The sequence below is a fragment of the Catharus ustulatus genome, chromosome 1, assembly GCF_009819885.2.
Source record: "Catharus ustulatus isolate bCatUst1 chromosome 1, bCatUst1.pri.v2, whole genome shotgun sequence".
In the NCBI taxonomy this organism is placed as follows: domain Eukaryota; kingdom Metazoa; phylum Chordata; class Aves; order Passeriformes; family Turdidae; genus Catharus; species Catharus ustulatus.
Genome location: NC_046221.1, coordinates 31132806 through 31160056, shown reverse-complemented (window position 1 = coordinate 31160056; position 27251 = coordinate 31132806). Strand labels below are relative to the sequence as shown.

Below are 27251 nucleotides of genomic sequence, written 5' to 3'. Positions count from 1 at the left end.
TGGAATAGTTTTGTGAGTTCCTGTGGTCATAAATGCTGGTCAACTGGCCTTTAAATTGAATGCTTTGAAATTTGTGTAAAAAGCTGTGTGTGTTTAGCCATCCCAAGGCTGATCTATTTTCTTTTTGTCTTTGCTTAATATTTCAAAGGCCACATGCTCTGCTTATGCTAGAATTGGAGCAGACAGTAGGTTTTCATCTATTTCTTAGTAAAACCTGCTAGATGTTCATGTGGTTTTGTGCATTAGTATCATAAGCTGTAAATAAATTCTTGCTGTTCTAGCAAGGGTAAGCACAATGTCTAAACATATGCAGCAGTTAGTTATGCTTGCTGCATCAGTTTATTCCTGGACTGTGATTTTGTGGCTTACACCACAGTGGAGCAGTCTACAGGGTTTATTTCTTCGTGGTGTTGGAGACTCTCCATATAAATGCAACCCAAGCAATTTCTGTATGTACCCCTCTTCCCAAGTGGTAATATTTGTGAGCACAAGGCAGTGTGCCATCACAACAGGCACACTGTAGCATAGACAATGCTATATAAATCTTCTGTATGGTAAGAATATATCAAGGCAGACAATACAAGACTGGGAAACTTCATACTCCGGGTTGTGTCAGTTATTTTGAGCAGCATGTTACAATGTGAAAAAGCACGAGAGTAAACAGTGAGGACTGTCATGTGTTGTCATTTTATAACTTGCTGTTAAATATTTTCTTGAGGTGAGAAAATGTGGCTGTTGTTGTACGTGGTATTTCTTTTTCCGTTTTAGGGGTTTTGTGGTTACTCTTTTATTTGGAAAAAGCAATTCAGAAAAATACCTTGAGCAGTGTGAGCATTCGTTTCTCCCTTGTACATCGGTTGGGATCCCTAAGGTAAGGAAAGTTTTCCAGTCTTAACTTCTAGATCAGATTTTATAACTTGGTTAGAAATAATCAGTTTTAATGTAAGAATTGTGCCCATTTCTCAAGATAAAAGAACCTGCTTTTATTTTTTGAGTCAGCTTCAATGTGTAAGTGAAATGCAATATTTTTCCTTTATGAAATATAGGTTTTTTAATAGGTTGTGGAAAGTTTGATTAAAGCATTGTTTCTTTATTGTGAGAAATAAGTATGATATCAGTGGCTAATACCGTGAGAAAATTACTGAACCATTCCTTTCTAGACTACTTGTGTGTCTTGGTTTGTTTTTGGGGATACCTCTTTCTTGTTTTTATGTACAAGATTGTCACAACTATTTAGGTGTCCTCCATCACTGGATCTGTAGTCTCTCCACTTTTGATTGTGGTCAAAAAGTTGCCTGCCCAACTAAGAAAGTCAACCTGTTACAAAGTCTAGATTTGCAGTACTTCAAAGATGTAGTGTTTATCTTTGGCTCTCTTCAAGACCAAGCAAAAATTCTGGAAAGGCATAGAAGAACACAGAGCAGCATTGGAATCCACTTTCCAGCTTTTTTTTTTTTTTCTGAATACCTAACAGACACATAATTTTTGTTAATGCACTTAAGTTCAGGGTTCTTAACTGGCTAAATCTGCATCTGTTTAGTACAGAAAAAGTTGTTAATAGCCAAGAAGTAGAATTTCTAGGAATTCCTGGTTTATGAACCAATGATCTTGTTAGCTCAGAAGTTTAGATATATCTTGGCATAATCCATTTGCACTCATCAAAATAAACACTTCATCCCAAAGATTGCTAGTTATGTTTAATTTAATAACTGAAGCATCCTGTTCTTTCTTAGCTGTCAGTTCACTACATTTCATGTTGTCTATCAAAGGGGGATAGAACTATCAGTAGCACATAGAAATTTACCTTGGGATTCAGCAGTATGTTTTCTAGTCAGAGGACTTTTTCTGTGACTTGTTCATTGCTTGTTGGTAAGTGGCTTGTTCACTTAAGTCTTTGAATATTTTAAAATAAATCTGAAAGTATACCCTAAACTCTAAAGTAAGGTCACTGTTCCAGATGAAAAGTACAAAGGTTAAGACTGAAAAAGGAAAAGTCAGCAGTCAGCTAATGTTTCTGTTCTGTTAATGAAATCTCATTTTGGATGGCTTAAATTCTTGGTGTTATATAGACTTTAGTGCTTCTTTTATATAGGTTGTGGAGTGTTCCTTAATATCCTGTGTTTTGAGAGCAGATTTAGACAAGTTTTTCTATTCTTTAAATTTCCTGTATGTGCTGTAACTTTTTTTAATGTTAATGTTACTTTCTTGGGTTCAGTATGCATGTATGCTCTGGTTTATAAAAGAATAAAATCTTGTGGAGTTTTTTGTGTAATCTTCGCAAATTCAGTAGTTTAACATCTTTAGACCAGTAGATTTAAGTATGGACTGTTGACACAGCACTTTCCTCAACTGACTTGTCTCGACTAATCTCTGGGTTTAAGTTTTGTAATATGAAGGTATTTGTTTTTGGCTGACTTATGAAATGCTATTTGAAGCTGCTCACCAAATAAAATCTGTTTGTCTTCTACAATAGTGTTTTCTCATTTACCACTGCATTAAAGTAGTGTTAACAAGTGTAGGTGAGCTTTTCAGTAGTAGTGAAGTAGAGATGAGTCCCAACTAAAACCAAACGTGTTGTTTGCTTGTTATTCCAATTTGTTATTTCTGTATTAAATTTCTGCTGACTTATATGGAAGATAATATTTTTAACTTGAATTATTTTTGTGTTTAAAATAATTTTGGCCTAAGTAGTCTTGAGCAATGGATATGCTTTCTAATGGCTGGTGTGCATAGATTATACTTTTTCCATGAACCAAGTATAAGCTGAATTTACCTGATAATTAAATTATCTTGTGGTAGTCTGAAGAATAATCTGGTGATATTGGTTCTTCATAAGATGTACTTTTCATCAGAGTTTTATTGATAGTTTTGGGGTATTTTTGGAACTTAGAGATTTCTTTAGGCTAACACAAATGTTCAAATACTTGATTTTATAGAAATAATTTATAATACAGAGCATCAAAGTTGTGGCTGGATGTAATGTGTAGAATGTACATTGCAAACATACATTACGACACCAGATTTGATGCTGATAAGTGTCCTTGATTGCTGCAGATTATACTTATTAGCAAATATATAATGAATACCTCACGTTAAGGAGAATACTTAAGGTACCTTTGATGGAAGATTGTATACCTTTTATGCCTTTCTGCAATTTTTTTGTTTGTTTGTTTACATACACACAGGGCAGCATGAGATAAAACAATGTTGAATGAAAGATAAGTTTAGAGGCTTCTGAATTGTTAACTTAAATGCTACTTTCAGTTGGAAATTACAGTTTCACTCCAACTTCAACAGAAGTGTGAAATGTTTGGTTATCATAGTTGGTGTCACTAAGCTTCACCCAAAAGACAAAGAGTTTTTGTAGGCTGGGTACAATATTGCCAAAATATAGTAAGAAAACAGTGATAACTTACAAGCAGTAGTTGCATGTTGCACCCCTGAATAGTCTCTGAGTCTCTTTAAGTCAGTGGGTCTTATTCTATGTCACGGATTTGAGGCAGATGTGTAAATACCCTGTGTCTTGTCCTCTCATGAAGCCCTGTAACTGCAACTGAGGAAATAGTAGCAGTCTAAATGAAGCATATTTCATATTTGACCTAATAGTTACCTAACAGTTTCAAAAGAGGCCTTCAAAAATACCCATTAGTGCAGTGAAACGAAGGTCTGAGATAACTCAGTAATTGCATTTAGATGCTTACAGAGCCTGGATTTGTTTGTGCTGCATCTCACTTTGTGGAGTCTGTGTCTTGCATTCCTCCCTGGTGCTTCCACCCTGCTTAAAATAGAGCAAGGTGATGTCAAATGTAATAATAACAAGCAATACCCATTTTTCCTAACCAGTGATTTAATAATGGTAGAGTGCATCAGACTAATTGTAAGTGAAGTGACAGTCAAAGGGGACAGTTGTCATGTGAGTTGGGTCCTTCCTTTAAGTCTGCCTTCTGTGTCAGTGTCTGGAAGGCAGAAGTAAAACCGACAATGCTTTCCAGGTGAGACTACAGTCAGCTGTTGTACCAATAATGAAATAAAAGCACATACTCTAAATTTTAGATGTCTTCAGACATATCAAAACCAAATTAAATTATACTGCAGGCACGTAAAGATTTCACTGGAGATAAAGAATAAGAAAAAATGGTCTGACCTTGTAGTTAGCTTTGCTTTGAGCAGAAGGTTGGACAAGATTAATTCCTGAAATCCAGGTCAAAACCTGGATCCTGTGAGCACATGATCATTCAAATTTTTACCAAGCAATCTTGCGTATTCTCTGTGTCCCTCTCTTTCTTGTTCCTGCTGCTTTTTTTGCTGCTGCATTTTCCTTTCTGTTTTCCAAATGTGGTTTTATGCATGCAGTCCTTCAAAATTATTTTGACAGTTTTGTCTGGTAATTTTTTCCTATGCTGTGCTTAGTAAAAATGGTTAGTTATTTGGTTCTGTATAATTTTGCTGTTTTTAACACAATCAACACAAAAATACTTTGCAAATTCATTAGTCTATAGGTGGAATATGCTAATTGTTTAAATGTGACCCAGTCTTATTTGTCTTAAAGTAGCATTGTAAGTTCCCTTGTCTTGAATGTTAAAATATATACAGAATTTTGCAACAAAGTATTTCTGTGTTGTGATACAGGGTTGCTTAAATAGGAGGATGATTTTTTTTCTTGCCTCAGGTATTTCACTGCCATTCACTGTTAGCTGATTTGAATGTGAGATACTTCAGGCAAGTCACATAGGATAAAAACCTTTGATATATGGTTTATTCCTTAATTTTAATTCCTTCCTTTAGTTCCTTCATTTAAGGTTTTGGCAGTTGTTTGTTTTTATTTTTTTTCCCCAATATAGTAAAACTTTCTAGATCAAAGAGATTACTGGTTTATTTGAGCAATAGTGTAAGTTCTTGGGTTGTTATTTCTGTGAAAATTGAGCAGTTTATTGCCAATTTCATCAAAATTTTCTTGAAAGACTCTGCATTAGCCCACTTGAGAGAATCACTGATAAAGGGAGTTCTTTTTCAGTATGTCACTTGCCAAAAGTCAGCTCCAATGAGATCATTCTTGGAGTTCACTGCTTTGAATCGCAAATCCTTCTATAAAGTAATTTCTTTCCCTCCTCATCAACTGCTTTCTAAAGGCTCATCCATTGAGTAGCAATGGTACAAAAAAGTAATTTCTCTTCTGACATACGGAATAAACTGAGGTGGATAAAGAAACCAAAAACCCAACTGAGATTGCACAGTCAAGTTCACAAACAAAAGGGGAGCTGAAGTCTTTCACAAAAACTACCTTGTGCTGTTGTTGTGTCTCCCCCTCCCCTCCTTTTCTAAGTATTTGAGTTTTATTTCTTTCTGATTTAGTAGTTACAAACACTTACTCCTTTATATTAAGCAAGAAGTAGGTTTCCAGGGGTTCCTCATCATTATGTACTATATAGAGAAAACTACAGAAAATATTGTTGCCCAGAGAGGTGCTGGATGCCCCACCCCTGGAAACATTCCAGGTCAGGTTGAATAGGGCTCTGAGTAACCTGATACAGTTCTGGATGTACCTGCTCATTGCAAGGGGGTTGAACCAGACCTTCCAACCCAAGTAGTTCTGTGATTCTTTGATTATATCTTCCATCCACTTATTCTTCTCTCCACTTATAATTTATATTATTATAAATTAGGATAATATAGAAAACATAGTAATATAGAAAATTTATGAAGTCATTGCTGGAAATATACATATGTATCATAAGCAGTAGAACTGTGTTTTAATTAGAACTAAACCCTGCAAAGTTACATTTCCCAATCTCTTTCAAGTGCATAGAAGAAATGAAACGTGAAACCAGACCTATTAAGATTGATAGAAGACTGACAGGTGCAAACATAATTGATGAGCCTTTGCAACAGGTAAGTTCTAACCAGGACTATTTAACCTACTTCTATTTTTTTGCAAGTATTGACTATGTAATAAAGAAGTAGTTGAGTGACAAATAGAATTTCAAAATTTTACCACATATGAAAGTGATAAATGAAAAAACCATGGGTGATGAGCCAGGACATTGGGCAATATTTGAGTATGTTTTCGTTCTGTTTTATTTTCTCGGTGTAGTGGTGCTAAAAACAGTGTGTGCAAACCAGACTGAAAAAGTAGTTTCTGTGTGGGAATTTTATTGTTTCATTCCCAGTTTCATAATGGCAGAGGAATATTGTTCACTCTGGTAACCTTTTAGGATAACTGCTATTGTGTTATCAGGCACAAAAAACTGCTGTATTTTTTTTGTCCTTTTTCATTAGTTCTTTTTCTTTTCTTTTCTTTCCAATTTCAGGTAATCCAGTTTTCCCTGAGAGACTATGTGCAGTATTGGTATTATACACTAAGTGATGATGAATCCTTTCTTCTGGAAATTAGGCAGGCTCTTCAGTATGCACTTGTTCAGTTTTCTGCCAGGTAAGGTTTGTTTTTGTTTACATCAATATGCTGTGGTTTGTATGGTAGTAGATAAGTGATTAGGTTTTTCTACTGGCATAGTTCAGTGCATTTTACAGAAAGATCATATAGAAATTTAGGATTACAATATAAGAAATACTGTCTTTTGCTGATCCCCTAGGGAAATAAGGGCGATGATGGTGTTTGAAGTCATGATCTTTTGGAAAATGGCCATTTCAAAATTTAGATTAATGTCTAAAATCACTGAATGTTTTTGTTTGGTTTTTTGGTTTCTTTGTACTTTTTTACAGCTTAAACCTTAAGTTTGTGAACCATTACGTCTTTGTTTTTGGGTCTTTTTCATGCTAAGAGTAGGACCACTCCTGAATTAAGTCTGAATTCAGTCCAAAAGTCTGAATTCAACATATGTATCACCTTAGATGATTTTTAGCAGTGGTATGGCTCTTCCGTATGTAAAAACAATGGATATTTTAAAAAGAATAGTAGTCTGGGGAGTTAAATAGAATGTCATATATACAAACCTTTTTTTTAAAAACAGGATTGATTGAGAACAAATGGGTAGTTTGTTAATTACCTCTTATTTCTACTGCTGTTCCTTGACTTTCTTCTACTTGATTAAGCAGCCTGTCTGGGAAATTCACTTCTTTAGGATGGCTGATTTCTCAGCCCGAGTACCATGTATCTTTATATCCATTTACTTGTTTATTAGATTTTTATTTCAGGTATTCATCCCACTGTGCTTATTGTTGCTTACTTTCTCTGCAGAAAACGTTGTGGGTCACCTAAATATAAGTAACTTCTTAGCAATTTTGAAGTGTTTTCCCTTCCCTCTGTTGACTTGAAAATGTTGGTTTTCTGTGTACTTTTCTGACAGTGAGGATCAAAGATAGAGAGCTGGGTTTAATACTAGGAAAAATTAATTATAATATAATATTAATTATAAATATAGTATACAATATATAATATAGTATAGTAAAAGAGTGAAAATCCTAGGAAACAGAATTGAAATGGTGAAAACTGTGCTAAATAAACTGTTGCAGCAACCAGACTTATGGTTGCATGAAATGGACCTGACTACCCAGCTTCAGTGTTTTTATTTGTGGCAGAGTTACTTCATTGGACAGTGTCGAGCACTGAGTTTGTGTCAAAGTAGGTCAAATTCTTGAAAGTTTATTTTTCTTTCCTACAGTACTACAGCTCTTCAAAAATAGGAACTGGTCTTGCGCAGTTGTGTTCTGCTGTAGAAAGCAAATCAATTTCTCAGGCCTGCTGCAGTTCTTCTTCTGCAGAAAAAATGATGTAGTGTATGCATTTATAATGCCTGTAGTTGCAATATAGCTGAAGCAGTTTAGGTTAGTATTGTCACCTATAGTTTCATACAGCCTGTCAGCTTCTGGAGAGTATGAATACAGTGGGAATTTTGTATTCCCTGAGAGCTGCAGCTTTAGGAGCCTGGGGTAAGGCTGCCACCCAGAGGTTTTGTGAAGTTCTGTCTTGTGCAGATGAGGGATCTGGATTGTTTGATCAATGGCCCTTTGGGACAGCTCTGCTTCATATTTACATGTCTAGATTTTGCAGTAGCCTTCCCTTTCTTCCAGAGTTCCTTATGTCTTTCTCACTCCTTGAGAAAAGAAAGAGCTGGTAAGGAAGTTTGGTAGAAGGATTCCTGCTATAACAAAGTGGGCATCTTGAGAGAGTTGAGGTAATAAAATACTTAGTGTGGTGTAAGAGCTATTACTAGCATGAAGGTTCATTAAACTTATAATGCACAATCACATTTTTAAGTTGCCTAGTAAGGCACAGATATCATAAAAATACCTCTATCCTTTTCGCACCACTGAGGAAATAGTTTTATGTAAATCTAACAGTGACTATTTTCTGATCTAAACATATGTGTGTTGTTGGAAGTGTATGCTAAGTACCTCATATAAGCTGTAGGATCAATTGTTGATAATATTAGGTTGTGTTTAGTTTCAAGTGAAGTGTGTGTTTTCTCACTGGTGCATATTCTGCAAATTCAGAAGAAAATTATTTTGATTAGATATCTTTCAAAGTGGTAAAAAGTATGCCTGAAAAAGACAAAAGACCTGGAGAGTATTTTAGTTTTATGTTGTGAACTGTTTATACCAGGAGTTCTCACAGATGTTTGACAGTGTCACAAATCAGAACACTATTCTAAATGCAAATGTGGGCTTTCAGCTAAATAAAACATAAATATTAATGTCGTGCAAGAGTGGTATTTTACAATATTTGGGTTTTCAGTGGATAGGCAATTAGGAGACTGATTTATTTCTTTGCTTTTCCATGTTTACTATCAGTGTGGTTCTTGGCAGGAAGGAAAGAGAAGTAGGAATTTATTATTGTTCTTTGTGTTCACAATAAAAGAATTAATTTTCATGATGTCCTTTACTTACAGGTCAAAGGAAACAGACTGGCAGCCTTATTTCACTACACGACTTGTTGATGACTTTGGCACTCATCTTCGAGTTTTCAGAAAAGCTCAGCAAAGGATAGCAGAGAAAGGCAATCAGATGAAAGGTAATGTGAAGTACTTTTTTATTTGAGTCTGAGTAGGCTGGTGTCTTATGTGTGTAAAATATAGCTTTATTTTATAATTCAAGTTCACTCTCAAGTTTCTAGTCTTGACAAAAACATGTGTTTGTTTTTTTTTTTCTTTTGCATAGATCAAGCTGAGGAACTTGTAGATACATTCTTTGAGGTTGAAGTTGAAATGGAAAAAGAAGTCTGTCGTGATCTAGTTTGCACTTCTCCCAAAGATGAAGAAGGTGTCTCAATATTTTCTTCTGAGTAAATATTTTAGTGCAGGAGACTAGATTGAAATACTAACAATTATGTTCACAATATGAAATGCATGAAGATCTTAGCATATGACTTTCAAAGTATGTTTATCTGCCAGATGTTTATATTTCCTCTAGTTTATAGATATTAATGCTATAACTAAAATGAAGCATGTACATATGTAAGTCTTCCTCCTTTCACTGGAAGAATTTTAAGATAAAAATATTTTTTCCTGGTAAGAAGGGGATGGTTTTGCAGATTCTTACTGCTTTCCGTTAGATGTACTTTCCTTATCACAATTCTTTAGTCTTCCTTCAAAAAATGCTATAATTTTAGGCAAAGTGTTGAAGGACAGGAAACAAAGCTATATATGTTAAGTAAGAAAAATGAATTAGAGTTAGGTTGTTTTTAATCTTGCAATTTGGCTTTTGTTGCCTTGGATTTGAGGCTGATCTTTCTGATCAGTGAAAAGTGTTACTGTAATGTTTGGAATATAAGAGAGACATGATTGTATGTTTGAACTCAGAATTAAGGATTTATCTATGGGATTTGGTGATATCAGGTAATATGAACATAATATGAAATTGTGCTGAGGGGTTTGTTTTCCTTCTCTAGGATTCCTAAGGGATCTGTGTGAGGTTTTACTGTATATATTGCTACCTCCTGGAGACTTCCAGAACAAGATCATGCGATACTTTGTCAGGGTAAGTACAGACTCTAAAAGCTATTGCTAGTTTTCATGTCATAAAAAAAATTTTAGTTCTAAACTGCTGGTCTTATTTTCTAAAATTGATCTAATTTAATATTAGGGTATTTTAAGAGCAGTGGAGTCTTGATAAGTATTTAATAGCAATGAACAATTTGTCTGAAATGTTTTTGAAGGTTCTTTTAGCTCTATCTTAACAAAAGCATGAGAAAGTGGATGTTTCTTAAAGTTTTTTCTTGAGGAGGTTTTTCTTGTAATTTCTTGCAATTACACATTTTCATTTGTAGTGTTAATTGGAAGAGAATGTGGTAGTGCCAATTAAATGTTTTCTGTAATTATACTTTTGTGTTTTAAGCTCTACACAGTGATGTTTCAATTGTTGCAGTTTTAGTAGCTTTATGAATAAATGCATAAAATTATCTATTATCCTTTGTTTTTAGGAAATCCTCTCCCGAGGAATTCTTCTTCCATTAATAAACCAGCTCAGTGATCCTGATTATATTAATCAGTATGTCATATGGATGGTAAGATTTGAAATGTTTAAAAGTATTTGTATTTACAGAACATGTTATATAAAGCTTTACAGATGTTCCCTACAATCACTATGGACTGGTGTCTGGTATAAACATTACCAATGGATATGTTGGCAGAGTTAGTGAACTTAAGGCTGCTGTATTAAATTTTATACATACACACAGAGTCTAAAATCTGCACTCTTCATTGTGGCTGCTCAGCCAAAATTGTCTGACTGAGGACAAATGTATCATAAGATGTGAAGTTCACTTCTCTTGACTGTTCTGCTTGGCTGTTTGGGAAGTATGGCAGTAACTGTGGAGGTGTTTTCCCCTGACTCTGTTTACAGTCTGGCCTTTCTAGTTTATGAGGCCTCAAGAATGAAAACTCAGAAACATTTATTTTCAACTAAGGAATTTCAGGGCACTTGTTTTAGAATTGTTTGTGTTAACCCTAAATATTTCAACTGAATAGGCAGAAACAATTTTTTTACTTTGATAACTCTCTAATGCACCTGCAAGAAGAGCTCCAAAACTTTTTGATGTAGTAATGTATAGTAAAGCTAACATAAATAGACATTTGTCCTTTAATTAACATTACTGGGTCTTTGCAAAGCAAGTTAAAAATTACTCTTATACGTTATTATCCTTTATAGTTCATGAATCAAGTTTAATTTTTTTCACCCCAACTTCTCTCTTTTTATTAATATATTTTAGTTTTATAGTGTACATTCAAATTCTATGCTGAAAACACCCTTGCATTTCAAAGTTCTTACTGTGTGTGGAGTTATGGAATGGCTTCAAGTGTATGTGTACAATGTTTCCTTCACTGAAGTCTCCTCCATTTCATGTAAAAGTTTGCATGCATTCTACAGGAACCTAGCTTTAGTAAGAAAAACTCTTGCTCATCTGGACCAGAATTTTCAATTTTCAATTCCCCTTTCCTCCTACGTGTGTCCTTTATTTGTAACTTGGCCTTGTTCTTTATTTACTGAGCACTGCCCCTGCCTGCATCCAGAGATAGGATTCTGACTTTTTTATAAAGCTTTCTGTTATGATAGTGATGTCCCAAATAACTAATTTTCAAAATTGCTTTCTGAGATGAAGAAGCAAATGTGCCGGGCGAAAGATAAGGAAAACATTTTATACAAGTCTTATGAAATGGAGATTGTTGCAGAAATTAAGGTCAGAAGTAGAGATGACTGAAATAAATCCTGGCTACTTTTGGGACCTTTGACATAAAGTCAGACTTGAATGAAAAGATCAGTTTCTGGAAAAGAGAAGTTTGACACCAGGTTTCTAGTCATACTACAGTCAGATACTAATTCTGTTGCAATAAAATACAAAACTTCAGTATAAAATTAGAAGTTAATTCAAACTTCTGTCTTCACTGTGAAATGCACAAATTGGCAAAATGTTTTAAGTTCAAGTATTGCTTGTACTATTAATTTTAAAAGAAGATTTCTAGGGAGATTTTTCCATTAACTTTGATCAATGGTATCCAGTCTTCATTCTTTCTGCTTCGTGCAGCTCATGTCAATGCACTTCTTCAGTGCACTTCTTCTACAGACCAAGTATTACATTTCCATATCAAAGTGAGCATTTATAAGAGGTGTGAGTAAAGTGACTTCTTTAGCTTCAGATGGTAAAGACAGCATTAGAACTCTACCCTCAGCACCTGTGTGCAGGTGGTGTAAAGCTTTCCCAGATCTCCATGCTGCATTCAAAGCACAGTTTCCTGTGATCTTGGCAGCACAGCAGGCATCCTTCACTTGCACAAATTCCTTTGAGTCCCTAGACCAGGTTCACTATATGCCAATACTGGCAAAATAGTATGTATTTAAATAGCTTAATTGTATTTGCCAGGCTATCTGAATTAAGGTTCCAGAGAGAAGTCCTGTACACTTTTTTCCCCCCTCCACAGGTTATGATTACATTGTAGAATGTTTTAATTCTTTTCATAATTCTGTATCTTAAGGAGCCATTACTCTGGGAGCATGCATACTTGCAGGGAATTTTGGTAAAGCTAAACCTTTTCAGTGATCTCACCATTTTCTGCCTACTTAGCTAAGGAGATAATAGCAGAAGAAGGTGGAATGGATTTTGGAAATCTTCAGGTTGATGGACTTTCCATGTATCTGTGTTGTACTTCTTGAAAACAGAAAGTGATGGTGTGAAATAGTTTTGACTATGTGTGCTTTTTCTGTCTTAGTCCATATAAAATGTCTGTAACAAAAGGAAGATTTAAAAGTGTCAAAGAATTTTCAAAATGCTGCTTTGCAGTGCTGTATCAAGCTAATTCACTTGAAAAATTATTTCTTGTACTTTTAGCATTACTTACACTACAAAACTTTGTGTTTCAGATTCGTGATTCCAACTGTAACTATGAGGCCTTTATGAATATTATTAAATTAAGTGATAATATAGGAGAGTTGGAAGCAGTGAAAGATAAAGCAAGTGAAGAATTGCAATATCTTCGATCTCTAGATACAGCGGGAGATGGTTAGTACTACATTGTTTTGCAAAATATGAAATTCATTTACCAGCATGATCTCTATTGAATATTACATTTAAAAAATAAAAGCTCCGAGGAAGCATAGAAAAAAGTACAGTAATTTCACGACTATAAGGTGCACCCTTTTGACTAAAATTTTGATTGAAACCCGAAAGGGCGCCTTATAAATCCGGTGTGCCTTATAGTCATGAAATTACTGTACTTTATTTTTTTAAAAAAAAAGTTGTATAAAAAGTGATAAAACTCGAGTTTTTATTTTTGTGTTTTGTTGGTTGCTGTGTATTTGGTTCCTTTTTGTAAGTATATAGAGAATTTGGTTAGCTAAGTATATTTCTGTTAAATCAAAATGCCTGACTGGTGGTTCTGAATTTCAGTAATGTTTAAGGTATTAATGGTACTCAGTTTAACCATTAATCTGAAAAAGGGAAGAGAAAAATATTTCTTCTTGTTGACTTTTATTAGGAAGTTATTTAAATTGAAAAAAAAACCCCAAGACTTTATTTAGTCATCTGCATTGCTTAATTGTCTTTGTTTTTGCTTGCAGATATCAACACTATAAAAAATCAAATAAACAGTTTATTATATGTTATTAAAGTATGTGATTCAAGAATTCAGAGATTGCAGTCAGGAAAAGTAAGTGTTTTAAATTTTTTTTTAGTTTCAAAAGAGTGAGATTGCAAATGACTGACTAGTTGTTCATTTTGCTTGTTTTATAATTAAGGGTTGATAGAGTTGGTATGTTTGACTTTACTTAGTTTCTTGACTCTCCTAATTTGGCCTAGATGTGATTCCAAGACAATGTAATATTCTGCATGTATTGACTATTAAATTGATAAAGCATTCTATAGCTGGACCTGAAGGCATAGCTGTAATAGCAAGAAATATCTTTTAGGCAGAAGAAAATGTGACAGAGATGAATTTGTGATGACCTGCGACCCATCAAATGCTGAAATCAATTCTTGTTAATTAATTTTCTGCTGCTGTCAGTGTTGATGAGGTATTTGGGGTTAATTTGACTTGTAGAATATTACATAAACAGCAGTATTAAAATGCAGCTTATCATATAGTAGAATAGCTGCAGCCTGTTTTGAAGGCAAATAATTAAGAAAACATTATCTTCTAATTGAGATCTTAATTTACTAGTGATTGTGAAAATAGCTAATAATTGAGATTCTGCTTTATTAGATGTAATATTTTTTTTTAACCTATATGCTTTGTGGTAAATAGAAGTTTTGAAAGTTAATTTTAAAAAAGCCTACGAACACACTGGACTGTGTCTTACAGGAAATAGATACTGTGAAACTGGCAGCAAACTTTGGAAAACTTTGCACAGTCCCTCTGGACCATATTCTGGTAGACAATGTTGCACTACAGTTTTTTATGGGTAAGTGATAATTTGTCTGATCTGTTTTATTGATGAAGAGTATGCTACCTCACAGCACTCTATACTTGGAATTGCTAAATGTCAGTACTAAGAATATCCATGTTTTGTTGGTGGTTATCGTCCTTTTAATGCAGTAGATGGAAACAGTCCAGGAAGTTCCTGGAGTGTGTGGGAGGTACTTCCTGGCACAGTTGGTGAGGCAGCCAATCTAGAAAGGCACCTGTCTGAACCTGTTGTTTGCAAACAGGGTGATGTGATAGTTGGAGGCTGTCTTGGGCATAAAATGAACACCCGCAGTCAGTTTGCAGATGACACTTAAGTTGGGCAGGAGTGTTCATCTGCTGGAGGGCAGGAAGGCTCTCTAGAGGGAAGAGGACTGGATTTATGGTCTGAGATTGTTTGTATGAGATTCAGTAAAGCCAAGTGCCAGGTCCTGCACTTGTGTCAACCCCAGGCAGCGCTGCAGGTTGGGGACAGAGTGGCTGGAAAACTACCTGGCAGAAAAGCACCTGGGGGTGCTGATTGACAGCAGCTGGGCATGAGCCAGGAGTGAGTCCAGATGACCAAGAAGGCCAGTGATATCCTGGCTTGGATCAGCAATAGTGTGGCCAGTGGGATTAGGGCAGGGACTTAACCCCTATACTCAGCACTGATGAGGCCACACCTAAAATCCTGTGTTGAATTTTTGGGATCTTCACTACAAGAAAGACATTGAGATGCTGGAGCATGTCCAGAGAAGGGTACCAAAGCTGAGGAGAGGTCTGGAGCACAAGTTTTATATGGAGTTATAAAATGGAGGGAACTGGGGTTGCTTAGGCTGGAGAAAAGGATGCTCAGGGGGACCTCATCACTCTCTACAACTACCTGAAAGGAGGCTGTAGTGTGGTGAGGGCTGCTCTCTTCTCCTAGGCAGGAGGAAATTGACTCAAGATGTGCCAGATGAGGTTTACATTACAATAGTTCTTCACCAAAAGGGTGAAGCATTGGCTTGACAGGCTGCCCAGGGAAGTGGTTGAGTTACCATACCTTGAGGTATTTAAAAGACTTGTAGATGTGGTGCTTAGGAACATGGTTTAGTGGTGGACTTGAAAGACTGACAGTCTTGAGCATCTCTTCCAATCTAAATGATCCTATGATTCTATGAACCTGTGTTTTAGAAATTCAGTTTGAACTTTGTCTCTGTTTGTATCATGCTGTACAAGCCCGTTATATTCACACAGTAACAATGGATTCACTTTTTACATGTGCATTTGAGGAGTCAGTGCTTAGTTCCTAGACTTTGCTCACAGTTTTGTTTTACTGATTATCACCAATATGTATACATATATACACATACATGTCACGATATGTATATGTTTTTTTTAATTGACACTATAGGGTAAGCATTCCAGATGTATAACCAGATCCTGGTGTTCCATATGTAGTCAACATCATAGAGTTTTCCTATTCCAAGATGCAAACAGTAACTAAGGTCTGTTTTCTGTAGATTACATGCAGCAAACTGGTGGCCAAGCACATCTGTTTTTCTGGATGACAGTGGAAGGATACAGGGTTACAGCACAGCAACAGCTGGAGGTACTTCAAAGCCGGCAGAAAGATGGAAAACATCAGACTAATCAGACCAAGGGTCTATTAAGAGCAGCTGCGTTTGGAGTTTATGAGCAATATTTATCAGAAAAGGTAGGAGTAACTTAATTCTGCAGTTTGGTGTTTATTCTTTGTACTGATACTACTCCTATTTAGTTATGGCTGAGTTAATATGAAATGGTTGTTATGTAGCACAAGTTGCTTACATGTTTACATTTAAGCTATTATTTTTGTATCTTCTCTCTTTCATGTAAAGCAGTAAGGACTACTTCCTCTTTTGTATTCCCCTCATTTAAAAAGGCTTATATTGCCACTGACTGCCCTGTGTTCCTCAGAAGTTGACTTTCTAGAATACACAAGCTAGAGACAATGTAAAGACAGAATAAAAAAGTGTATCTGTCTATGCCATCCTTTCCTTTTATTCTGCCCTCCACCCCTACCTGCTCCTTAAGAAGTGTTATTAAAAAGATGGAACTGAGCATTTATCCAAACTTGGATTACGATTGGTTATCAAATGAAATAGCTTCCTCTGCCTCTCCACAACTGTCTGTGTAAATTGCTCCAATATCAATACTGGGTATCTTTCAATAGGCAACAAGGATTCCTCTGTGGAAGAAACCACTCATGAAGTTGTATTGATAAGCATCTTTGTTCTGAATTTGTGTGTGCATAAAAATGACCACTCGGAAATGGGCACTTAGCCTTTTCCTCAGATGTTTCTGGACTTCATCCTATTGCCTTTTTATTGGCTTGTTCTTGATTTCTGAATCTAAGTATTTTTCATAAATAAATAAAAACTGTTTATAAGTCTGGGTAAATCTGATTTACTGCTTCAAAGCGTATGTATAAATTGTTTTTTATGCAATTCCCAGTGTTTAATACTGAAACTTCCAAGTTTTAATACAAACTCTGAACTTAATTTTGGGGGTGGAGGGGGATCTGACTCCTGTTGTATGTTTTAGACAGTTACAAAGATATTTGTGAAGAAGAGAGTTGCAGCATTGCATTGGATTTAATCTGTTACAGTAGAACTTTCCTATTTTTATGCTGCAAAAGTTGATTTAGATCTCTATGACAGGCATCTCCAAGAGTTAATATTGATGACAACTTAGTAGCAAAACTTGCAGAAACACTGAACCATGAGGATCCAACACCTGAAATCTTTGATGACATTCAGAGAAAGGTATATTCTATCTGTCTTTTATTTCATAAGAACAGTTAATGCTATAGAGTATAAAACATAATTGCAGAGGCTAGAAAAGAAGGAAGTAAAATATCTACAACCTAAAACCTGTTTAAAATTGTCAACTTTCGCTTTGCCTTTTGTTAGCCCCTGGATTTCAAAGCAGTAGACAGAAGGAGTAGGTGTCCTTCCTGTATGAATCTAAATAGGAAACATAGTTTAGAATTATCATGTTTGTATTTGTTTTAGTGCACCATTTTAAGGAAAATGTCATCAGTAGATCGATATATCCAGTTTTTGTTCAGTTTTACTTCTCTTTTTCAAAGGTGAATGTAATAGTCCCATATTAAATCCTATAGTTGTTACCAGAAATTAGTTTGGTCCATTTCTGCAGTGAAGCACTCGGAAGCAGCAAACACTGAAGAAAAAAATAGTATATTTGCTACCTGCATATGTAGACTCTATCACTCAAGTCTAATATATGTATTTAAAAAGGAAAAGTGAATTATTAATATTCTGGCAATAACTTACCGAGTCTGAATATTTTTTTTTGTTTAGATCATTACTTTGATGTTCTCATTCATGCTATAAATCAGTGATAGGAGCTGTAGAATTTAGAATCACACTATTGCACTTGGGACTCCCATTTAAGACTAATCAAGGACCTTGTGAAATCTGGGCCTTGCTCATGAATCTGCTGAAGAGCATAAATTCCCCATATGTGACAAAAGAATTTAACTTCCTCAAATCTGGATGGATTGGGTTTTTTCTATTCTTGCTAGATGATAGTACTTGAACAGTGGTCCACGGGGAAAAAAAAATCATTAAAATATTCTAGAGTTGGCATGAGTATCCAAATATTATTAATTAATTCCTGCTATGTATGTGTGTATGTATATGTATATATACTGTATAGGCTGTGAAGATAAATTGTTTGTAGTAGTGAGGTTAAATCTGTGTGAGATATGACTAGATTGTGTTGGTTAAACTAGAAATTGTCTGAAATGTCACATATGGTGTCTTTCCTCCCCTTCTCTCTGTCTTCTCACCTCTTGCCCTAAGTGTTTGCAGGTCTACATTTATAGTTTATCAACATGGAGGAACTGAGATAATCTTTTATGAAATGCACAAAATGCAATTAGGTTTATACTGCAATTGGAAGGGTTAAGAGCAGAGGACAGAAGCATTTACAGCTCTTGTGCTACTTCCCTTCCTATATGTGCACATCTGACTAGTTAGATACTTTCTGATAACCTTTCCATTAAAAGTAAGTCAGAGACATGTATGCACAGGTACTTCTTTTTCAAGTAGAATTTATGAACACTAGTCTGATTAGTTAAAAAATGCAGTAAGTATTTCTGAAGTTGGCATTTTCATTTCAATAAGGTGTATGAGTTGATGCTGCGAGATGAGAGGTTCTACCCTTCGTTCAAGCAGAATGTGTTGTATGTGCGTATGTTAGCTGAGCTGGACATGCTGAAGGATCCCAGTTTCAGAGGATCAGATGATGGTGAAGGAGGTGAGCTCTGTATCTTTAGGGAGTATTTCCTGGGACCATTCTTTTCTCTGCTTTAAAATGAAAATTAAAAAATTTTCCACATTGTTTTTCGGAAATTAAATCCTCCTATGGTGTCTCTGATATTTAAGTTAATTTTCCTCCTTGAGCTTTTGTGTGTACATTGTTTTGGGACTCACATAGAATTTTCACTGTAGTAAGTTTATTAATCTTACATAAAAATTCTTGTCAGATCTTGGTAACTAGTTTGTCACTAAAATAAATATGCGATTCTTCCATTCTATTTTCTCTTGAAAATATTTAAAACGCTTCAATATATTCTTTTAATACATAACTATACTTCTCTCTGGAAATAAAAATTAAAAGTATATAGGAGATGTGGTTTTCTAAAGCAAATAAAATCATTGTGCTTGTTAACTAAAGTATAAATCCAGTGGAAATTGTTTTCACTGTTAAACTAGCTGCTTAACAAAGCAGTACCATGTGGGGATATTAACTTACAAAATGTTATCTGAAGTATTTATTTAGAATCTTTATAAACTTACATTTAAGTGTCTTTACTGGAAATTTGAAACACTTGCATGTTGCATGCAGTATTTTTTCCAGTGCCACAGTTCTCCTTCATTTTCCATAATGTTTGGTGGATGCATTTTTATTTATGTGTAGCCCTACAGTGGGGGAAAATCTTCTAACCTGCTTTTTCCTTTCCTTTTCCTCACTGCTCCCAGAATCTTTTAATGGGTCTCCTACTGGTAGCATAAATCTGGTAAGTGCTTGGAATTTTTTTTTGTCCTCAACAGTAGAGAAAGTGTGATATAACTTAATGTACATTACAGGTTTTACTTCACTGCAGTTGAATTTCTGAAGAAGTTTTTGAAGATAAAACTCCTTTTTGTATTTTCCTATGTTTAATGAAATTTTACATTGTTTCTCACAGAAGCAGTTAATTTATGGAAAGCATACTTTCTTATCCATATTTGTTTTTCTTAAGTAGATATAAATCTGGAGTTGCATGATAATAGGTGAAAATAAATCCTTTGGAACAGGAATCTCAAAGGATTAAATTCAAATAGACTGTAAAATGAGGCATTTAATTACTTTTTTGTTGGTTGATTTTTTTTTTTTTTGAAACATTAAGGTATCTGGAGTTTATTCCAGCCACAAGTCTTTGTTTTTTTAAATCTGTCCTATTTGAAGTTCAGTTTCATTTTTTAAGTGATTCTTGACCTGTGTCAGTTTGTAAAACCTTTTCTTTGTTAAATGAGTTTACCTAAACCAAAAATGTAAATACAGTTATTTAAAAAGGAAAAATCATTAAAAGTTTGATATATATCCTCCCCATGTTTCTGCAGACAGTGACCCACAAAGTATGCAAGATTCAGTTGGGCATATGAGACTATGTTTCCAAATCTTTTAGTTTCATGAAGGTTTATATAGAGATTTACAATCTGCATGCAATTTCCTGGATTATGTGGTGCCTGGGCCCTTCTAGTTTGTTCTTGGAAGGTGCTGGTCATGCTTGCATGCAAAGGAATGAGTGTTTTCTAAAGGAATACACGTAATATTAATGTAAATGTGTTTCAGTGTGGGGGTTGGTTGTTTATGGGGTTTGGTTTTTTGTAGGTTTTGGATGGTTTTTTAATTTAAACTGGGATTTTTCTTTCCTGTAATTTTCGTGTTGTTGAAATTTTGAAACGTAAAGAAAAGGGGAAGTGTTTAGCTGATACAATTTATGCAAACTCCTGGTAGATGCAGAAGAAAAACTTAATTTAGCGGTACTTTTTCACAAGAGCCTTTTAACTGACTAATCTCTTTAAAAGATCTTTCCAAATGTCTTTTAAGTACTCTTTCTAATGTTGTGAGATATGTGAGTTATGATGAGGATTTGTCATTGTGGTGGCCTATCTGGCTAGTGGTTATCTGCTGCTTTGTTTCAAGTGACTTTCCAAACTAAGTTAGAAATTTCTAAAGTTTTTACCAAGCACTGTTGCAGTGCAAACAGGTATTTGCATGGCAGTCTTCAAAGATTTGATTTTTGGTTTTGTTGTGACAAGGGTATTTATAGGATTCTACATTTGTTATAAAGAGTTAGGATCATTTTAGGAGAAATGCATAAGTAAATTTCTCTTTATGCAGAGCAACTTGTACTTTTCTGTAGTCCATATTGTTCAGGATGTTCAGTGCTTTTACAGGTGTTTGAATAGTGGTAGATTAGTTTTTGCTGGCTGAATTCCATGTCAAGAGAAAATTTCTGTACACATGGTTTAGCTCCCTTGTGTTAGTCTGTTACATAAGAAAAATAGACCTTGGAAAGGTTACTTCAAAGGTCAGGGAATTTCTGTACTTGCAGCTAATGACAATGTATTAAATAAGATTGGGTTGTGATGTGATATTTTTAGGTTTTTAATTAACTTGTGTTCCTGAGACTACATCTAATGGCAGGGATATTAGCTCATATTAAATGTCTGTCTGTTGTGTTATCCGTTCAGGTTTCAGTCTTTTAATTTACTTGTATTAATAGTTGCTGTATAGTGCCTTGCCGCAGCAGCTGAATGTTTCCTAAAGTTTCTATTATAAAATAAATTGTCTGCAGTTCGTACTTTCACTGGAAGAATTTGTAAGAGAGGCTCAAAATTGTTTTGAGGAAAAGTTGTTTTACAAAAAATCTTAATTTCTGCCTTTTGATTTGATACATTAATCTACTATATTAAATCAGTTCACATTTGGGGAATATAAAATCACTGTTAATATTTATAGACTCTTGCAGATTTCCTCTAAAGGATCCATAATGAGAGCTTTGCATTGAGTAAATAGGAGGAGTTACACAGGTGTTCCAAGACCTTGAAGGGCAGCAGAAGTGGCTGGGTTGAACTTTTGGCAGTCATTCACATAAGTCAGCTTGAACTCCACTCAGTAATCACTAAAGAAATCTGAACTTGAGTGACAGTGAAGGGAAGCAGGAAAAAAAGAAAGCATTATGCCTTTAAAAAAATTAACAGTATCTTAATGTCAGTATTTTGTAGCAAACAAAACATTTGAGCGGTTGGCAGTTGTCTTCTCTTATAACATCACATCCCTTCCGTCTTATTGATAGTCAAATCCTAGAGCTTTCAGAACATGAAGCACTTTATCCAAGCTTCCACAATTGTCTTCTGTTATAGATAAATAACCAAATCAAGCCGAATTAAATAGCAAAACAGCAATTTTTTTTTATTTTTGCGACCGAAAATACGGTCCTGGGAAGCCACAAGCGAAAACACGGCAGCGCCGAGCCCGGGAAATCGGTGCTGGGTGACACACACGCTGATCTGACCTCTATCGCGTCAGATCTCCCTGTGTTCACACCCTGCCATCTCGGAGAGCTCAGCTTTTATGCAGTTTTTCTGGCCTGAGGCGAGAGTTTCCTTTGTTTCTACTGCAGATTCTCATATTTAGATTAAATCCTTTTTCTGGTGCTACCCTGGACAAAGGTCCTTCCTGCATGCTGATGAAGGTTGTGTCTGCTCCATATTGATGTGTAATTTTTCTTGCTTATGGGAGCCGTGGAGGTGATCAGTTGTCTGATATGTGGTACTTGGCAGGTATTTTATCGATGATCTCTTCCCGCCGTTGTGGAGATAGCCGAGCTAGGTCCGTTCATATGCTAATTACGGTCGTTGTCTATGGCCCTGGGTGCTTGGTGTTTAAGAGGTTCTTTTTATTTTATTTCATTTCATACAACCTTCTTATATTATATAAACATGAATTATAACAACATATATTACACTTCTGTCAGCCATTCTCAGCTGATAGTCTGCTCCTAAATTGAACACTGCAGTATAGAGCAGCACACCTGACAGGGTCATGGCTGTCCAAGGAACTTGTTTAAGAATGGACTAAGGCAGAGTATTGTGTCCAGCAATGAAAACAAGCATAAAGATTAAAGGAACAGCCCACTTTGGTGATACTTTACCAGAATAACTCTCCAACATCGTGTAACTTATAGATTCTTGAGGTAAAGATGACGTTTACTGTCAAAATATTTTTGCATAAATTCATCTGTTCTTCCGTTTGTCAGACATAAACTTCTAGCACTATAGCATGTAGTGGCAAAACAGATTTCCCTAGAAGGGCTTTTCTTTCTTCTACCTTTTCTCAGTCTGGGACTTTAGTAATCTTAAATTTACAAGCATATAATTCAGGAGACTCCCTACTGCAGCATGTTATTCAGACACTTATAAGCTGTCTTTTATTCGATATCTAGACTTTATAACAGCAATGTTATTTCCCTTCTGTAGTAGATTTTTTGGGAGAGACTGATTGAGGTGGTTGAGGCAGAAAATAGCCATTTCCTTTAGAGAGCTACAGGAGGAAGGGATGGAGTATTATGTTGGGATATTGTGGAGTTGATACTCGGACGAAGAAGGGGCAACAGCAGAGTCTTTAAATAATTCATGTTTAAGTCCAGCCTATCTTGTAATTGTAGTCTCGTGTATTGTTTTATGTTTAAGGAAACAGATTTAGAAAGTGAATTGATGTAGTAGAGTTTTTTATGTGGACGTGACACTGCTAACCAGTTACCTTACCTGGTAACTTACCTGTAGGTAACTTTTTGTGGTAAGTCACTATTAAACTGGCTTGGTTAAATTATAAAAGGTAGCAGATAGCTATATTTATTCTGAATGTGTTTCTTTGGAGAATCTTAGAATCTGGGGTAAAACATATAAAGTAACTGGGATTTACAGTGTCAGTAAATTCTACTTAAGTAGCTCCAACTACCTTTTTTTGACCTAGTAATTTAAGATTAGGATGCATAGTGGCCCATCACCTGTTTCTTTCAGTTGCAGTATGCAAGTCTTTCAACAGTCTTCAAGAGCTTTGTTATGCTAAATCTTAGTAATCAGATGTGTTAATTTTAACTAAAAACAATACTTCTCTAAAAGACCCATTAGGATTCTTTTGATCCCAGTAATTATCAGGTATGGAGTCAGAGCATGTCTCAGCTGAGGTTGTACCTGTTCATTTTTTTATGACAGAAAATATTTCTGAGAAAAATGTTGTCTGGGTTTTTTTTTTTAACATAAAGCAGAAAACTTTCCCGTTTCTACTGCTGTGTAACGTTTGTGTAGTGTGTAAAGGCATTTGAAAGAAAACAGAATGCTATGAAGGTAAAAGCCAAAAAACATGTTATACAATATCTGTATCTCCCCAGATGTTTTAGAGATTTTTTCTGGTTTTGTTTTTTTTTGTTTTTTTCCCCCATTGCTCAGTAAAAGACCATTTTTAGCTATACTTCCATTAGAATTGAGATGTCAAATTGAAGTGGCAAATATGTTTGATCAAATATGAGTGGTCACAAAACTACATGTGGAAATGATGGGGAAAATGAAAGGCCCTATACTATGCAAAAGAGCACCTTTGGTTACCAGGCAGTGCAAACACCTGCATTGTTACCGTGCACTAAGCTTTTAGTATACTGAACTGAAAGTTTGAAAATTAAATAGGTTAATCAAAACACATCTCAAATATTATGTATTTTCTGATTTTTTTCCCGTTTTTTTCCTCCTACATTATCTCCCCACCCTGCAGTCCTTAGATGATCTTTCAAATGTCCCTTCTGATGAGACTGTTCAGCTCCATGCATACATCTCAGATACTGGTAAGTGAATTTTTTATGATGTCTGCTTACCTTTTTCCCACCATTTATTTTGAGTTTTGTAATATTACAGGCCCTTGAAATTCTGATTGTCTCATTTTTTGGCCTCATAAAACATCTGAATTCATATTTTCCATTGAGTTCTCCTGGAAATCTTTGCAGTATTTGTTCTGTAGGTCACAGACTATATATCTGTTCTTAAAAAGTGATTTAATTTGTATTGCTTATGGTATTATTATTACTACTCTCATCTCTGGAGAAACATTCATTAAAATTAGTATTGAGTAGGATTTATTTTAGCAATTATTTAAAGAAATTCTGAAAGCCATCTCTCTTTCTAGTCACAGAATTATAATTCTTGACTGCTTCATTCTCTTAGTATAATATTTTTCCCTTATTCTTTCTATTTCCTTACTGACTTGCCTTAGTTTAAGGAAGTGACTTATGTCCTCATTGTGGTGCCATTTTTGGTTATCTTTTAAAAACTTTACCAAGAAAGAAATTGTTTTTCTTTATTACAAGAGAGTAAATAACAAAAAAAATCCCAGCTGTTATTTGCAAATACTCTAGTTAAATGAGATTGCATTGGGTAATTAAATTGGGAAGTGGTCTTCAGATACTTTTTTGGTAGATTTTACTGTGCAATATACTTTTAAATCTATGCATTTATGTAGTGGACACATGCTGTCAGCAAGCATTCAGCTACTTTTACATTTTAATTAAACTCATTCCAACTCAGTGTGAGGGCAGTGTGCAGTGGTAGTCAGTCCTCAGGGAAAGGGGAAAATGAGCTGAAAGTTAAGAATCAAATTCTGCTTTTTTATTAAAATGGCATGTGGTACGTTTTCCTGAATTAAACTTAGAAGTTTCATCATTCTGACCTAAGAAAAAAAAGTAAACTTAGAATCACATAAATTGTAAAATTTATAATCTTGAGGGCAGCATTGATTGATAACTTTTCCTCACCTGGTCCTATCCTTTAATGTGCATGAGGGTTATATACAGTCAGGATTATCTTTTGTGTTTCAGGATTCACACTGTCTTGGGTTGCAAAATAAATGCTAATTAAGAGGCTATGACATAAGGGGCAGCAGGACAACTTTCTTTTTCTGCCTGAAGTGGTTCTGAAGATGCCTTAGCAGTTTCCCTGGGATGTGGTCTGGTGACTGTAGAGCCAAGTGGTCAATGTGAGTGTAGAGGACAGGGCTTGTGCAGCATGTGTGAGGCTGGAGCTTCCTGGCTGCACTATCTGGGCCGTCTTTTGTCACCATCCTGACTGCCTACTCGTTCCCTGGGGGTTCAGTATTCAACATTCTTCTTTTAGACGGTGGATGGCAAAGACAAGATGCTCTGCGCCCACTCTTCACCTTTCTAGCATGTAATTCTAGCGTTGGCAGCAGCTGCATTACCCTGCAGATGCTCCCTGGCTGTTTAGACAAAAGCATTATACTTCAGAGAAATCAAGACTGAAAGTACTACAGAGGATGGAATTGATGATTTCTCAGGAGAATTGTATTTTATGCAGTGTGGGTGCATAGAAAAATTGAGAAACCTTGATCAAAAATATTTTCATCTAGCCACTGGAAAACTGTAGGTATTGGATATTGGCTCAATACTTAGGAATATGACAAGTTGCCAATTTAAATGGTGTGCAGCGTAAGCACTCTTGGTTCTAGGTTATTCTTTAAATAAAATGAAAAGTTTTGAAACAAACCATACAGGGAAAATTCTGTGGAGGAGGAATGTCCAAGAAGAGTTAAATATTTAACAGTGATCAAAAGGATGCTTGCTTCTACTTCAGATAGCTATATTCTTTGCATTTTTGAATTGACTTTTCCATAAAATGTGTGTGTGTACATGCAGAGAATGCATTATATATATATGTATATACATCTGTATATATAGTTGACTAAAAAAGCATAGGGAGTGTTTTTTGTCTTAGTGTTAATAGCAAACTGCTGAGTTAATAACAAACTGCTGATGCCAATAACAAAACTGAATGCTTGCAGCTTGCAATCACTGTCTTGTATTTATAGACTTTTTTGATGGGCAGACTTTTGCAATGTGATTAGACTACTTTGCAGACTGGAATTTCTTCTGGTTTCACAGTTGTCTTTCACCCTCATCTTGAGTTCTTTAAGTTTAAATATTTTTTTAAAAGATCTATTTACTATTTAAAAGCTTAAAAATTTTCTGTTTGTTTCTGTTTTGCATGTCATTGAAACCTGTCTAGCTTTAAGGCTGCTTAATCTCTATTTAAGTTCATGTAGTAAATTTTGGAGGGTATTGTTCAGTTTAAGTTAAAGGGATAGTTTAGTCTTCTGCTTGCATGTCCATTTTTGTCTTTCAAGTCTGTCATTCCAGACATTTCTTCACTTCACATTTGTGTCCTTTCGTCTTCCTTCTTTCTGTTTGTTCCTTTTTTTATTTTTATTTTGAAAACTACTAGTCTATGCTGACTCTGACCCATATGCTGTGGCAGGAGTTTGTAATGACCACGGCAAGACATACGCCCTGTACGCCATCACCGTCCACCGGCGAAATGCAAACAGTGAGGAGATGTGGAAGACGTATCGGCGCTATAGTGACTTCCATGATTTCCACATGAGGATCACTGAGCAGGTAACTGACATCATGAAAATCTCTATAGGCACGTGTGTCTGTAGTTTTGTAACCAGTGATGGTATGGTTGCTCTATGAAAAATAAATGGAACTTAGAAAGTCTTCCCCCTCATCTCATACTGCTTAGTTTTGCTTTAAGTGCTGTTGGTCTCAGAGAGTTAGTTACATTTGTCACAGAGATTAAGAAATAAAAGCTGAGGTTGGGAAATAGGTATTTAGGTTTTAAGTGAATGTTAAGAATTGGCGGGGTCCCAAAAGGGAGAGCTGGTAGCACTTCACTATACTACTGGCAATCTGCCTTTTACTGCTATACTTGTATTCTCAGACTCTGAAACTTCTTAAAATGAAAGAAGGAAGAAATA

At 35.3% G+C, this 27251-nt stretch overlaps 1 protein-coding gene across 2 annotated transcripts in view; it reads left to right on the top strand.

The window, feature by feature from the left end:
- Window positions 1-27251, top strand: part of SNX13 (sorting nexin 13) — a 65823-nt gene that overhangs the window by 24981 nt on the left and 13591 nt on the right. The window contains exons 3-18 of one of the 2 annotated variants that reach the window (XM_033063685.2): window positions 769-871; window positions 5800-5889; window positions 6309-6430; window positions 8847-8968; window positions 9115-9216; window positions 9845-9933; window positions 10376-10459; window positions 12811-12949; window positions 13507-13595; window positions 14247-14346; window positions 15833-16026; window positions 17012-17116; window positions 18503-18635; window positions 19361-19398; window positions 24201-24270; window positions 26750-26889. In XM_033063685.2, the coding sequence (XP_032919576.1) occupies window positions 769-871; window positions 5800-5889; window positions 6309-6430; window positions 8847-8968; window positions 9115-9216; window positions 9845-9933; window positions 10376-10459; window positions 12811-12949; window positions 13507-13595; window positions 14247-14346; window positions 15833-16026; window positions 17012-17116; window positions 18503-18635; window positions 19361-19398; window positions 24201-24270; window positions 26750-26889 (1720 nt within the window). Of the gene's footprint in view, window positions 1-768; window positions 872-5799; window positions 5890-6308; window positions 6431-8846; window positions 8969-9114; window positions 9217-9844; window positions 9934-10375; window positions 10460-12810; window positions 12950-13506; window positions 13596-14246; window positions 14347-15832; window positions 16027-17011; window positions 17117-18502; window positions 18636-19360; window positions 19399-24200; window positions 24271-26716; window positions 26890-27251 lie in introns of both variants that reach the window. The other variant, XM_033063677.2, reaches the window with a different exon arrangement.